Below are 15,506 nucleotides of genomic sequence, written 5' to 3'. Positions count from 1 at the left end.
AAACGGAGTACAGGTGAAATAAGTTTTCTTTTCCTCGAAAACCGGTCTGTTTCACGGAGGAAGGTAATAAAGAATGTTACATCGGCAACTCATTCGTAAATGAACCCTATTTCCTGTGATCCTGATTATCTAGCACGGTTAATAACTTCTACCGTTTTGCTTTTTTTACAATTCATTAATCATACTTTATTAATTATATTACTTTTGCAAGAATTTTTCTATTATTTTTTATTTATGAATCGTTAAAAATTTAACATGCTTATTATACGAATTTAGATTTATCATTCATTACGCTCATGAGAAATGTCATTTATAATGCGACACCGTTGAACAATACTTTTAACATCGACGAGCTTACGGACTTGAAACAAAGCACCGACAGGAAGATAAATATGTTCATTGTTAAATCAAAGCACGTGAAGACGATTTGTATCGATCGTGTAATTAAATAACAAACGGAGTCGAACATGATTCGTTTTTATCAGTGGGTGATATTGATTTTTTCAATTGTGACTTGAGTTATATTACATAAAAGAAGAAATTTATCGGGGTTTCCAATAAATTATTCCAATGATTATATTTTAGTTTTTAAATTAACGTTAATTGGAACGCGAGTTTATATAAAAAATTTATTAATTTCGTATTAATTCGATTTAATTTTTCATATAATTTTTTATTTAATTCCATTATGTCGGAAGTAGGAAGGATCGATCGATGAAAGAAGAACGTCGAACGTTCGCGTTCCTCTTGCGATGTCCTTGGAACCTGAAAGTCTACGGAGAAGTGTTGCAAGTGCCGAGGCAACACGTTACTTCTTATTATTTTTTTTTTTTCTTCCGATATGCACTTTCACGCCACGATCGGACGTCGGTATCGGCGGTCTATCGGCTCACCACACGTAATTTTGTTATACAGGCCACTTTCGCGGAAATATTTCGAGCTATCCGCCATAGTATGCATGGCATCCGAATAATCTACACCGTGTTTGATTGGACTTTCTAGCCGTTCTACCATACACGTACATCCCTTATTCATTTGTATATTTCGTTAGTTAGACAAAACAAAAGCTCGACTCCACGTCATTCATGCTCTTTCTCTCTCTTTCTTTCTCCCTCCTTATCCTCTTCTTTTTATTCTTCTTCTTTCTGGCGTTACGTCGTCTATTTATCGGCGTAACTTGATTCTCACAAATCTCTATGGCAAGGTAAAACTTTTATAAAAGAATCCCAAAAAAAAGTCTGTTCGAGCGATCTTTGATGGTTGATTGGATTTAAAAAAAATAAAAAGAAATAAAGAAACTCCGTGAGATTAATTACAAATCGATAAAGTAATGAAGTTGATTTAACTATTGATTGAAAACAATCAGCTGACTCATCGTTTCGTGATAATTCATTGAAGGAATCGTATTTTCTGTACTATTCCAATGAGACTACGATTGTGGGTCAGTACGCGATGTATGCATGTGCATATGTGTATGTGCATGTACATACATATGTAAGACGTCGATGAAGAAGAAGCGCGAGAGAGCAACGACCTCTTTTCGTTCAAGAAAGTGAAGCTTCAGACCGCAACATGTTCACCGCTTACTATTCAGTTACAAGCGGTCTGCCTTTTAATCATTTTCATTTTTTTTTCCTCTCCTTCATACGTGCGATGATCAAACTTCCCTAGTAAAAGTTGCGTTTATCGTGTCGTAACGAAATTTTTTTGTTGATTCTTACCTTGCCAGCAATTACGGCTTGAACTGAGAGGACATTGGCGGCTCTATGATACTCCAAAACTTCACCTGGTAAAACATGGCCGACACCGGGGTCGAACCATACCAATTCACCCTACGGAAAGAAAAAAAAAGACGAGTTTTATAACAAAATCATTTGGCATTAATGACGAATCATTGGCGTCAATTATCTTACTAAGAAAATGTTTTTTGGATTCTTTGACAAAGAGGCAATTTTAAGAAAATTTTTTTCAAAGTAAAAACTCATGAAAATTAATTAATTTTCTTTTTTTTTAAAAGTTAACATTTTAAAAAACGTACAGAATATTTTACAAAATAACGTTTAAACAAATTTTGACGAAGTATATAATAATCGCGATTATTATGAAAAATTCCAAAAAACAGAACATTTTAATTTCTTTTGATAAATATAAAGCACCATTTTTAAGTGCCACCGCGGATAGGAAAATTCAACGTTCATAGTTTTCTCTTTATTCGTCTCTCTTGCTTGAACTCTTCTCTTTCCTGTACAGAATCCAAAAATCGAGGAACTCGTCGTGACAGTGGATGACTTAGAACGGGCTATGGTATCGGTCTCGCTACGATTCCTCGAGTGAGTAGAAGCAACAGCAAGAGAAGCAGCAGCAGCAACCATGCCGGCTGATTTCTTCAGGCAATTCGATCTCTCCTTCGTTAACTTCGACAACGTTCCAGTTTCTCTTGATAATCGTCTCCGATCGTCGAAATTTTGCGGCTCGGTACAAGCCGCGTGAACGGACACGCTGGAAGTGGAAAACTTTCTCGATGTTTTTGCGTAGCTTGGAAGTGTACTTGACAATCTATTAATCGGCGTTGATGCGACCGAAGGAAGATTTTCACGATTAGAGTTACGAATTTCTATCAACCTGCTTTGAGATTTCGATCTGTATTTACTATCGTGCGTTTTATGCCGAATGGAATTCTCCAATTGATAATAATCATTTTTAGGATCGATTCTCGACGTTTTACAAATATCTTGTCGTTCTTGACCAGTTAAACTGTCATATCTTGAGAGTTCACCAAGACGATCGTTCGAATTTAAATTTGATCGAACGTAAATCTTTTCCGAATTAGTTCGAATGAAATTCCGATCGTCCCTCGCGCGAGATACTTTTCTTCTATCCAAAGATTCAGACTGAACTGCGTTTTGAATAATCCTTCTCCTGGACATTGCTTGATGAACACTAGTTTCCGGTTCGATTTTTTCAATGTCATGAGATATGCCAGTTTTTCGAGATACCTTAGCATAAATTGCATTCTTTTTCATATCTGTAGACTTCATAGTAGTTTCTGCGAGATTCGAGTCAGATTTAGCTCGATAAGTAAAACCGTCAGGAAGAGGATGATTTCTTAAACGTTTATTGATTTTGCCAACGAGAGAATACGTTTCCAGAGTGTTTGATCGGGAACCTTGTGAATTTTTACGAGCCTTCATGTACCTGGATAGAGTATTTGAATTTGAGGAGTCCTCGAAAGAAGTTGCAATAGGTAAGGATGTTTTTCTTCTTCTTATCCTACCATAAACCGGTGGCTCTTTCTTCACGGGATCTGATCTGAAATAACACCAATCTTCGTTGCCACTACGGGAGGATCTTGAACCGTGTACGATCTTGGGCAAGGTCGACGGTCTTGATACAAGGCCGCGGTTAATGTCCCGAAGCGTGTCGCTAATTGTCAAGAGATCAGAACCAGCCGGGGATCTAGAATCACGTTCTTCTTCTTCATCTTTACCCCACCTAGCACGCTGCAAAGAGCCTGTTGATCGTGCTGCTCTTGACCTGATGTCATTCGAGACGCTCGTCGACGTACTCGAGTTAGATTCAATCGTGTTACCTTTTACCTCAAGACATTCTTTCCCACAGACACTCTTTCCAGTGAGCCGAGTTGAACCTCCGTAAGAGGTCGTTCGAAGCGTAACAACGTCCACATTGTCTCTCCTTCGGAGGATATCTCGTCTGGAGACTTGTTTGAAGTCTCTTTCAGTTCGTAGTCTTCTTCCCATCGAAGGAAGAGTCTTTGGTCTAATACGTTCATCGTCGATCTCGATCGTTGAACGTATCCGACAATTTCGCCGAAGGCTATCAGTAAATCTCGTATCGCCGAATATATCATTATTCTTCGTGCAGTTTTTCTTGAGGATCTCTTTTCTCGAGATCGTTGACACGCACGGAAGTAAGGATTCTCGTATGATCGATTTATTTGTCGTTGAATTTTTACCGTTATCGTTTTTATTAACTCCTGTCCCTGTTGTTATTCCGTGGTTCCTAGGACGACCGGAAGTCTGATATCCTTTGCTCGTTCGTTCCGCCGTTCCGCAAGAATTTGGAGCGGAATTCGCATCTGGGTCTGGGCCGGCAGAATTATGCAATGCACGTCGAGCGGATAACGGTTTCACGCTCGCGTAGAAAGCCTCCGAGCGTGCATTTCGCGATGACGTCAAAGAGGAGGAGGAGGATGTCGTTGTTGTCGTTGTCCTTGTCGTTTTCGTTGTTGTTGTCGTTGTCGTTATAGTTGTCTGTGTCCTCGAAGAAGCGGATTTCTTCGTGCTGCTAGCACAACTCGACGTTCTGTTCATCCCGACGATCAATCCACTCTGTCTCTATATCTCTTTGAAAATCCATTGATTCTCGTCTCACCCACGCGAGAAAGCACTGTTGGTCACAGTTCGTACCTTTCAAGGTCATCGAGCTACCATGCGCGAGCATACACGTATGCACGTAGCTGAACTCATCGTCAAGAATGGAGAAATCTCTGATGATGGAAATTCTCCCCTTCCTATCGAAATCCCATCGGACGTGGCTTCTCGAGAATTCGACTTTCTCGTATCGTTTCACAATGGTACTCGATAATCGATCATATTAACTCGTTTCTTCGTTCGCAGCTGTTATTTGTGAAATTCATTCGTTCACTCATTAACTCATCTAGTATAAACTGGTTCGACGTTCTAATTGTGAAGAAACGAGACACTCTACCTGAATTAAATCTCGTTTAACCCATATCGTAGCATGTAACGATGCATCCTTGCAAATACACCAAGATGCTTAGAGTTCGCTTTCCCGAAGACTCGCTTGCGAGTTATCCTTTGCTCCGATGTGGATAGATATATGAAAGTTCAAACAAATGTCAGCAACTAGCGGTCGAAGGCACCGATACCAGTTTTAGTTCCACTTAAATATCGACATATTTCTGGTACTCCATGACAAGTTCGTGGACTCGACCTCGTTGCCGACTCGTTAGCGTTCCTTTGGCGTGTCCAGTTCGCATGTGATACGCTTATATAGTTTCCTCTTTCCTCTCGATTCTTTCCTCACCGTAAATCTTCGTGAAAATTCTAAGAGAATCGAATCGGTATCCTCGTTTGACGACGTGATATTTTTTTTTCTTTTCTTTTGCTTTTTTTTTGAGTTTATCGACACTCGGCGCGGCGCATGTTAAGTTTTGGCTTAAGGAAGTTAGGAGGTCACGGACGAGGCTTCTATCGAGTTTATTGGGTTAGTCAAGCTCGAAAAATTCCTGCTGCTCACGTAGAATTCGTTAACGGTTCCATGTCTTGAAACGTCGTTCGAATGTAATCAGGTAGTCTTGAAGGTAGTAGTATTGCTTTTTTAAAGGTACGTCGAGATTTGGATGATACGAAACGATTTTGGATCGTTGAAAAAAACAAAAAATCACGTAGGTCCTTATTTCTTCGTCGAAGAAAAATTTCGAATTGGATCCGAACTCGAGGATGTTCGATGCAGCACTGAGACTAAGTTGGAGGTTCTTTGCTCCGCAACAATTGCTTCGTGCGCACAGTGGCGTATACGTTTTTAATTAAAGCACAAGTTTAATTACCGTGCATAAAGATCGCGGAATGAAGATTTCGATTTTGAATGCGACGAACCAAACGAAACTCGTTCTTTTAAGTATTTCATTAACAACTTCTTCATTTCCTCCGATCGCGGCGACTTTGAAGACTCGTCTAATAGTTGAGTAGAAAGATCAGAGGTTTCTTAAGTTCTTGTAATATTAACGACGGCAATGCTGACGCCAGTGAATCGAAGTGCTTTGGGGTGGAACCAACCGTGCCTCTCTTCTTATATAAATTACGCGCTAAATACGTGTACAAACTTATATACCAGTGTTAGAGACGGTGGATATTAAGCTCGGGCTTGGAAAACGAACGGGAAGCGAATCTAATGAGCGTTGTGCTACAGACGCAACGTCTCTGTCGATTGTAAAAACTGATTGCATTCGTAAAAGAGTATTATTTTCGCATGAAATGTGTTACTGGATTTCGAGCCTCGATGTATCTATGTATGTGTATACTATATATGTATATATATATATATATATATGCATGTATGTTTATATCTATGTACAATATGGGTGAATATGTTTTACATTTTTTCTATGTTCTTGTTTTTTCCTTTTCATCTTTTCTTTTTCATTTCATCCAAATGTCACAGAAAAATTTACTTCAAGCATTTTCCTCAGTCTTTATGCGAGAAGTATTTTGCACACACACACACACACATATATATGTATGTATGTATGTAGGTATGTATACATGTATGTCACAAATATATTCTATTTCAACGTACAATAGAAAGATATGTGAAGAAAAAAGAAAAAATATAAAAAGAAGAGTGTTAAACGTAATGTCGTAGCAAGAGATATTCCAGACGAATTATTTCTCGCATGTAAATTCTTTTACATACACGTGTAAGTACCTACCTCCGCGTATTCCACTACGTTTTCACTTTTACTCAAGTTAAAAGCCCGCGCGCTCGTTCAGGGGTAATTACCTTCGGAATTGTTAAATCGTCCTCATCGGCTATACCGAGTACTGGGAAACGCCATCCTGTTTCTCTCTCTCTCTCTCTCTCTCTCTCTCTTTCGTTTTATTTATAAGAATTATTTATTATATGAATATATTTATTAATATATTTATACGTGTAAAATTGTCGCGAATGTTTCCAAAAATATTCGAGGATTGTAAATCCCAAAAAGTATTTAAAAAATTCGTTTAAAATCTCATGTTTTCGTGATCTAATTGAATAAATTGTAAAATGCGAGACAATATAAATGTGTATACAAGTTTTCATTTACTATCTTCAGGATGAAATTAAAAATTTACGATTGGAATTACGATACGTATATCATTGAAATAAAAGTATTTAATATAAAATAAGAAATATTCAAAATTTTATTCATTTATATCTTCTCTGTATTATATCCATTTCTATTATTATTTTTGTTCTTATTTATTTATTTTATATATATATATATATTATCGTACAAAATCTAAACAAAATATTGTTATTTCTAAAGATATTAAATAAAAGGAATAATTATTGACTCGCTCTGTATATGAATATGATGAATTCAGTAAAATAGGATTGTTTTCATCAAAAGTTATTTCATAAATCGTTGCCTCGAATGATAACAAGCATCAACGTTGCTTAATCCCTTAGTGAGTTTGAGAACACCTCAAAATCTTCTCTCTTCTCAATGTTGTTCAACAGTAACGTGAGGAACGTGCAAAGGCATTCGAAAGTTGCCGCGGTTACACGACGCAATTGCGTGTGCCTAGATCATTGACACCGAGCACAAGCAAAAGGTGATCCTAGCGCAAGATCGAGACAACGTAAACAACACCATGATAAAACCGTAGCCATCCCTTCGTGGGAAATTTTGTTTTTTTTTTTTTTCCTTTTTTCAAGACTTTATCGACCTTCTCCCCATTTTTCTTTCTTTTTCTTGAAATTCATTCAAGATAACAAGCTTAATTCATCTGATTATTCATTATTCATTATTTATTTCTATTGTTGATATAAAAAGTATGAAGAAAAAAAAAAAGAAGTAAATGTTATAATCCTCAATTTAATTTTCTCAGAATAAAAGATATAAAATCGAATAACTTTCGTAATCATAGATGTTGGCAAATTTAATTCATTAATCATAAAATGTCCAACATTGGAATGGATTATAGTTGTTATTAGTTCACGATACATCACGATGTGTTGTGAAAATCGTTAAAACGTACAATGTGTTCTATGTGCCCGACTTAATCTAATCGACGAAAGAGTAGAAAACCTGTCTTGATCGAATCTAGGATGATCGGTTGTTACGTGAGTTAACGAGATCGAAGAGACGTCATTCGAGTTTAACGTGCATGAAGTTCGTCATGAAAACACGCAATGGATACACGAAAATAGCACTTTCTGTGTGTTCGCGTTTAAAGGAAAACTGTTTTGAAATTACTGAGAAAGATATTATGCAACGTTTGCTGCACCCAATAAAGAAAAAAAGAAAGATACACATGAAACGGCTTTCTTATTTACTGATTTTGTGCTAATATTACTATAAATTTACGACTTCTTTCTTGTCGTAAGTATCGTGTTTCTTTATATCCGGAAGTTTATATAATATTTTTGCATTAAAATAATAAAATCCTTTCATTCGAAACGAATTATCCGAATTGCTTATCTCAAGTTGATCATTTCTTCTTATTAAAAACGATGGTTAGAAATCATTCTTACCTTTTGCCACTCAGCGTACATCTTGAAATGAGATTAGGCTGATCTTCGAATGGTACCCGTTATCCACATTTTGTACGCTATCTCAGTTTCGTCTTCCTATTTCTGAAAAATTACAAATTAAAATTATCAATAATATAACGTGTGAATAAGATCGACATAACAAATCATTATTTCTCTTACAATAATAATATAATACATACTTGAAAAAAAAAGAAAGAAAGAAAAAGGAAAAAAAAATAAGACAGAAAAAAAATATCGTCGAATTATTTCGATTAAATTTTTAATTTTTGAACTATCATTTTAATGAGCACAATTTTACGGCGATCAACGTGCCATATGTATGGAAAACGTAAGAATGAGGGCTTGTGCAATGCATTATGCAACTCCTCGCACGACACAACTTCGTAAGATCATCGATGATCACGAACGATGACGTACTATGCATATTCGCGACAAGTTCGTAAAGAAAAAATAATTATTATTCCATCGTTGGCTCCTAACGGACACATCATTTCACGAGCTCCTTAACTTCATCGACTTCCTGATTCATTCGGCACGTTCTTCATTCGATTGAATTTGACATTTGTCCATTAAAAAAAATAGCGGAGTAATTTAATTCGTTGGATTTTAAAGTAGGTCAAAATCGAAAAAGCGAACAAAAAAAAAAGGAAAACGCGCGAAGATTAATATTAAATAACTTGATAATCAACTTTTTTTTAAATAATTTATTATGAAAGTGTTTTGAGTTACGTACATACACTTTTGTTTATTGAAGGTAAAACTTTTTTTTGTAGTATGTAGATAATGATAGAAAAGAGGACAAACAATGTATTAATTTGTGATATTTCATTTGTCGCTTTGGATTATTTAAGACGAATTTAACACTTTTTGAGGAGATAGACCGAGACCTTGAAAGTCGATTCAACCGAGCGAAATGCGGATTCTCCGATTATTTAAAAAGTAATCTTATAAATTGGTGGCCGAAGTGATTGGACGTGACGATGGTATTTTCAATCGAAAATATCATGATGGACCCAACCCGAGAAAAGAATTTTCTTCTTACGTAAATATTTATACATATACATTTACGTACGTAATATATGTATATACAGAGACTTCCCTCCTTCGCGTGAAGAAACATCGATATCGATCGCCTCCTGTTTAAGAAATGCCGGAAATTTCGTAAGAGTATCTACGTGTTAGTGTTATCTTAAGAAATAATATATTACTCCTATGAGTAAGTTATAATACCTATATGTCAATTTTTTTTTCTTTTCTCTTTCTTCCTTCCTTTCTTTTTTTTCATTTTTTCATTTTTTTAATTTTTTTGTTTTTTCATTTTTCTTTTTTTTTTCTTTTTTTGTTTTTCTTTAAAGACAATATTGCATATAAAATTTCTAAGTTCTGACTGGGTAGTTCCAAATAATGATAAAGTAACATCAAGCATAATATTAGAGCGTATATAACATCGTATCATATTATACAATATTAGAAACTTGTAATCTCGTTTGCACAATAACAAATTATTTACATTAATATTTATTTTTCGAAATCTATCTATGTAATATAATTAAAGGTATAACAACGTAAGAGTTGAAAATATCGTGTATATTATTTAGATCCATACAAAACTTAATAATCGTTCATTCACAAAGTTCAAAATGACATTAAAAGAAAACAAACTATGGTTTCCTCATTGGGAGATAACGACAGTGATCATTGAAACGGATGAGAAGAAGAAGAAGAAGAAGAAGAAAAAGGAATAGAATGAGAGTCGGAATAGGCATCGATCATGCGTATAAATGAGCGAGTAAAAGTTTCTTAGCAGTTATTCACCACTCATACGACTAGCTTATGGAATGTATTTCGCAATCTTATGTTAATTTTATTAGTCACCCTCGATCTCTGTTGCTCTCGCGTATTTCTTTAACTTCATCCACGTGTTCGAGACAACATTGAACGAAGGATTTAAGATCTCATGTCCTACGAAGTCCTATGATTTTTCTTGGAACGGATGAAATTCTAGATCTAATATCGTTTAATCAAAAGTTTGTAAAAATTGTATAAACTACATTGTTATTCTTTAATCAATAGAGAAATTGTCTTTCTGGACTTGTATGTCTAGTAATGTGTCTTTAATCACTCTTACTATATGCGTCTGTGATAGTAACGAGGTAGTAAAGAGACATACTGACAATGAGATTGAAAACAATAGGAGGACAAATAGAAGAAAGAGAGAGAAAGAGAGAGAGAGAGAGAGAGAGAGAGAAATAATTTGCCCTTTCGACATCATCGATTGTCCATTGTCCTCGAAGAGACGAACGTCCACCTTTTTCCCTTCCTATATTTATCTATTTCTTCGTCATTGACACCAGGAAAAATAGAAAATACACTCAACTAGTTTTATGATCATCTCCGTGCTTCTAATTCGTCATACCGCGATTATGCGAACGCTAACAGAATAACCATTAAGGTTCATTAATCGCTTCGAGTGTTGCACAAGCCGCAGGCATTTTCCCCCAGGAAATACATTGATTACTTTCTTGAAATTCTTGTTCGCTTTTACACATGCACATCGTCGTTTCGTTTCGTCATTTGCTGTTTAATTTTTCGTAAAATTCGACCCCATGATTATTTACGTAAGTATTCAAACAAACAAACAGAATGGAAAGGAACAATGTCTAGGGTATTGTTTTAACCTGATTGATGCGACAATAGACAAAGAGAATGCAACACTAGTCTACTGTTATATAAAATTGATCGTATATTTTCTCTGTCTGCTGTTCGTGTTTAAACTGACTCTCGTAGGAAGAGGATAGCATTGAATGTCTGGACCCTTGAATGATGGGAGAGTCTGGATTACCGAGCTAACATCGATAGCTATGGAGGATCGAGATTTCGTCGAGCTGCTATCCAGGTCAGACAGAGAAAGCAGCAGAAGCAACAGCAGCAGCAGAAGTCTGACTACGGTGATACAAGAATCTTATGTAATTCGTGATCGCGTCTCTCATAAATACCAATTGAAATAAAAAAAATTCACATATTTTTTTATATTATCCTATCGATGTATTTAATAGTATTAGATATTTTATCATATTATTTGTATATAAGAAGGATATATGCAATATGAAATCCTTTTAAGAAAAATAAAATCAATCAATTTCATCATATCATTTTAATGTTAAACATTAATTATGAGATCGAGAAATTTGATAAAGAAAGTGGAGTTGTTCAATCTACTTTCTAAGAGAGCGATAACTTCTAATGTTTTTTTGATATATCACATTTTATTCTAATAGTTCGAAAATTTGTAATAAAAGCTAATCTCGTTAGAAAGTAAAGAAAATTAATCAATTTTGAAGATAACTTTCGATGTTTATAATTGAATCGGAAAATTAATTAAAAATTAATTTAAAATTAATTTGAATTAAACAAAATTAAAGTAAAAATTATGAAAGTACCTAAAACCAAAATGATATTAGTAGTTTCGTTCACATAGTATGCGATAATTATTCTCTTTTCTATAACGGTACATGCGCGTTACAATTTTTCTGTTATTTTAAGTGATATTATGATAATGTGAGGAGAACGAGCGTTAATATTTAATATTCTTGACAAGTAAAAGAGAGAGAAATAGATAGACAGAGATCAAATGTTCCGACACGTAAGAATATTGTTATGTATACTTTTGTGTATGCACGCGCGCGCGCGCGCGCGTGTGTGTGGATATGTGTGTGTGTATACGCAAGAAAGGCGTTGATCTCAATCGAGTTGAGAGGGAAATAAAATTCAAGAAGAAAGTTCTTGAATTTTCACTTCCTAAATTCACTTCCTAATAATAACGGCTCGTTATCGTTACTTCGATTCGACAAATATCATAAATTTAAAAATACTATAATTTGAGAGATAAGAACGGCTTTTTCGTCTTTTCTTTTCTTTTCAGTCGATAATTTTGTCGTTCTAATTACGTATCACGTAAAAATAAATATATCAAGATAACGAACTCTTGCGAAAATATTATCGAAAGAGAAAATATTCATTTTCTTTTTTTTTTTATATTGAACTTCTTTTTATTGTTCTTTTTTGGTGATATTGTTAAAACATAAAAAAACTTTATATCATTATTATGAAAAATAATAATAATCGAATCAAGAGACAAATTTTATACATCGAGCTTGTTGATGTATTCTGATACATTTATATATATAGACACACACAGACTTATATATACATAGATAAATTGCTATCATGCCAGCTTTGAAACGAGAGCGATTTTCAAAGAGTATGCGGTTTCACGACAGGAATAATAATAAAGGAAATACGTTCTCTTTAGAAGTTATACTTAATAGGAGCTCGTTCCCTTTGCCAATTAATTGAATGCATATTTTATACGGTAAAGTGTATCCATCGTATTGGAACTTTGAGTGAACATTAATAACGGAATATAAGCTGTCGCTTGACAATAGAAAGAGAAAAACAAAGAGAGAGAGAGAGAGAGAGAGAGAAAGAGAGAAAGAGAGAAAGAGAGAGAGAGAGAGAGAGAGAGAGAAAGAAAGAAAGAGGTCACACGAATCATTGTCCTCGAATACTTTCGCTTTAACCGTTCATTCGTATCAGATCGGATTGTTCCGGACTCGAAATTTATGACGACCAATAGGACATTAGTTACGTAGACATAGTAATTATAGCTTAATTACACCAACTTTTCACCATTGAACGTTCCTCGATTATCAAGATTCGAACTAAAAATAATAAAGAGTCTTTAACTTGTAGACAATGTTTCCAGTCTTTCGACCCGACAAAACAAACTCAACTAGCATAAATACATTTGAAGCTAATATTATTAACGGTTCTTATTTCGACTCGTTTGTTTACGTATCGTCATAAGTTATCGAATACCTTATAAATATTTCGATTCGAGCGATAATAATAATTATAATTAATAATATGAATAATGATAGGTAATCCAATAGAAATAGAAAAATTTTCTCGTGAAATTAGATTCTTGAAGGAAATCGCAATTTTAACACAGTGGAAGGACACTGCATCATCGAAGGTCATCGAGAAAATGATTTCACTCGTGTTCATGAGAATTCGTCCGTTACCCTTGCGAGTTCCAATGCACATTTCTCTTTCCCTGCTTCCCCACTCTCTCTTCTTCTTTCTCCCTCTATTTCTCTCTCTTCCTCTTTCTCTGTTTCTCTATTTCTCTTTCTGTTTTTTTTTCTCTATTTCTCTTTTTCTCTCTCCGTATCTCTCATTCTCTGTTTCTCTTTCTTCCTTCCTCTCTGTCAACATCGATGATAGCTAAGGCAGAAAGGAATTTGCAAACGACGATGTTCGACTCCTCGGCGTTTATGGCAGAGAAAGGGTACGATCTGGCACGTCCACTGGCATCCAAGCATGATTCGAAGAGGAATATTCGATGTAGGTATGTCGATGGAGAACTCGTATAACCTGTCCTCCTTCCAATCTAACTTAATTTCTTTTCTCTAAGAATTTTGAAAAATAATATTTAATCTTCTTATATATATATATATATATATATATATATATATATATATATATAAATTTATATGTAAAATATACATATGCAAAATATATATTTTACTAGACTTTAACCTACTTAATGAGATATAAACGATTAATAAATTGTTGTGCATCTTAATGAAATCAATAATAAATGAAATAACAATTGAAAATATAAAAAGAATTATTTATTGCTAGATGAATACGATGACAGAAATTCTCGCGTTAGTACTTTACGGTTCCTTTGTCCTGAACAATGTGTAACATAATCTAGAAAATGTGCTGACGCTCTCTTGAGAACTCATGCGAGAAGAAGAAAACGTAGCGAGACTATGAGAGAGACCAGATCAACGAGAACAGAAAAGAAAGGATTGAAAGAAGACGTTCGTAGTGAAAAAAAGCGTCACGCATTGAAATCTCCGAAAAGGAACGATGAGAAAAATTAAAAGTAGAAAAGTAAAAGAAAGAGATAGAGAGAGAGAGAGAGAGAGAGAGGTAGAGAAAAAGAGTGAGAGAATAAGAGACAGAGAGGGAGAGAGAGAGAGAGGGAGAGAAAAAGAAAAAGAAAGAGAGTGAGAGAAAGAGAAAGAACAAGAAGCGAAGTACAGCTTGGACGGCGTCGTCGATGTTGACCAAGCATCGATGTCTCCGTACAGAGAAAAAATACACTTACAAAAGCAGATAAAAAACACATACACACATACAGATGCATTAACAAATAATTATTCACTTACTTCTCTGCGCATCAGCCGCTTCTCCCTACTCTTATTATTTATCCTCAACTTCTTCTGTACATATACGTATATATCGTCTTCTTGATAATACACAAAATCGATATAAACGATCGTTACACGTTCGATGAGCTCCGTCGGATCCACGAGGATTCTTGTAACAACACTCTACACGACTCTGGTTACGTGCGTGTAAGTAAGTAACTAAGTAAATAAGTAAGTACGTGCGTGAACACAGGAAAGAGAGATGATCTTAACAAGGGAAAAACTTAGACGAGTTTCAGAATATGAGAAACAAAGATGAAGATATATCAGAAACAGGTATATATATATATATATATATATATATATATATATATATATATATATATATATAGACACAAGTGAAAGAAGAAATAGGATAGGAATACTATTTAATCTAAAAGGCAACTTAAAAATAGCGAATGTCTCAACTTCTTTACTCGTGCTATATAATCACATTTATCACGCGTGCATTGAAATGTAAACGTTAAGATATTAGAAGAGTATAATTATTATATCGTTCTTGTTACGTTTAAAATATCCGATGAATTTATCACTAAAGCACCCACGATATATATACGTATTTATATGTATATACACATATATATAACTTATTTTTCGACGTTTCGAAGGTTGCCGGACGAGCAGGCACCGACTGCCTTCGCGACACGATCCCGTGCCGTGGTATGCGACCGCTCGACCTCGCCTAAGAACCTTTTAGTTTCCATAGCTGCCGTATAGCGCCACTATCCACTACCCTGGTACCGTTACCTGTTTCTTTACAGGTGGGGCAAACAGTCCCACACAGGCCCCACTACTATACCTTCTCCTCCTTCTACTTTCCTCTACTGATGTCAGGACTTTAGATCCACGTCATTGACGACGAACAACCGTCTGGTGTTCCTGTCTGTCGCGGGTGTCTTCTTGCAGGTGCATCCTGTATTT

General features: G+C 35.2%; 1 protein-coding gene across 4 annotated transcripts in view; it reads right to left on the bottom strand.

The window, feature by feature from the left end:
• The window catches only part of LOC124948704 (unconventional myosin-XV), a 51,300-nt gene extending 36,050 nt beyond the window's left edge, over positions 1-15,250 (bottom strand). For 2 of the 4 annotated variants that reach the window (XM_047492709.1, XM_047492712.1), the window contains exons 1-4: positions 15,092-15,250; positions 14,544-14,744; positions 8,281-8,382; positions 1,722-1,832 (exon numbers count right to left, since the gene is read on the bottom strand). In XM_047492709.1, the coding sequence (XP_047348665.1) occupies positions 1,722-1,832; positions 8,281-8,301 (132 nt within the window). In that variant the 5' untranslated portion in view covers positions 8,302-8,382; positions 14,544-14,744; positions 15,092-15,250. Of the gene's footprint in view, positions 1-1,721; positions 1,833-8,280; positions 8,383-14,543; positions 14,825-15,091 lie in introns of those variants that run through there. The other 2 variants (XM_047492711.1, XM_047492710.1) reach the window with 2 other exon arrangements.
• Between the last annotated feature and the right edge of the window lie 256 nt (positions 15,251-15,506).

The sequence above is a fragment of the Vespa velutina genome, chromosome 4 (assembly GCF_912470025.1).
Source record: "Vespa velutina chromosome 4, iVesVel2.1, whole genome shotgun sequence".
Taxonomy (NCBI): Eukaryota; Metazoa; Arthropoda; class Insecta; order Hymenoptera; family Vespidae; genus Vespa; species Vespa velutina.
Note: the sequence above shows the minus strand (reverse complement) of the source record. Positions and strands in the feature narration are given on the sequence as shown.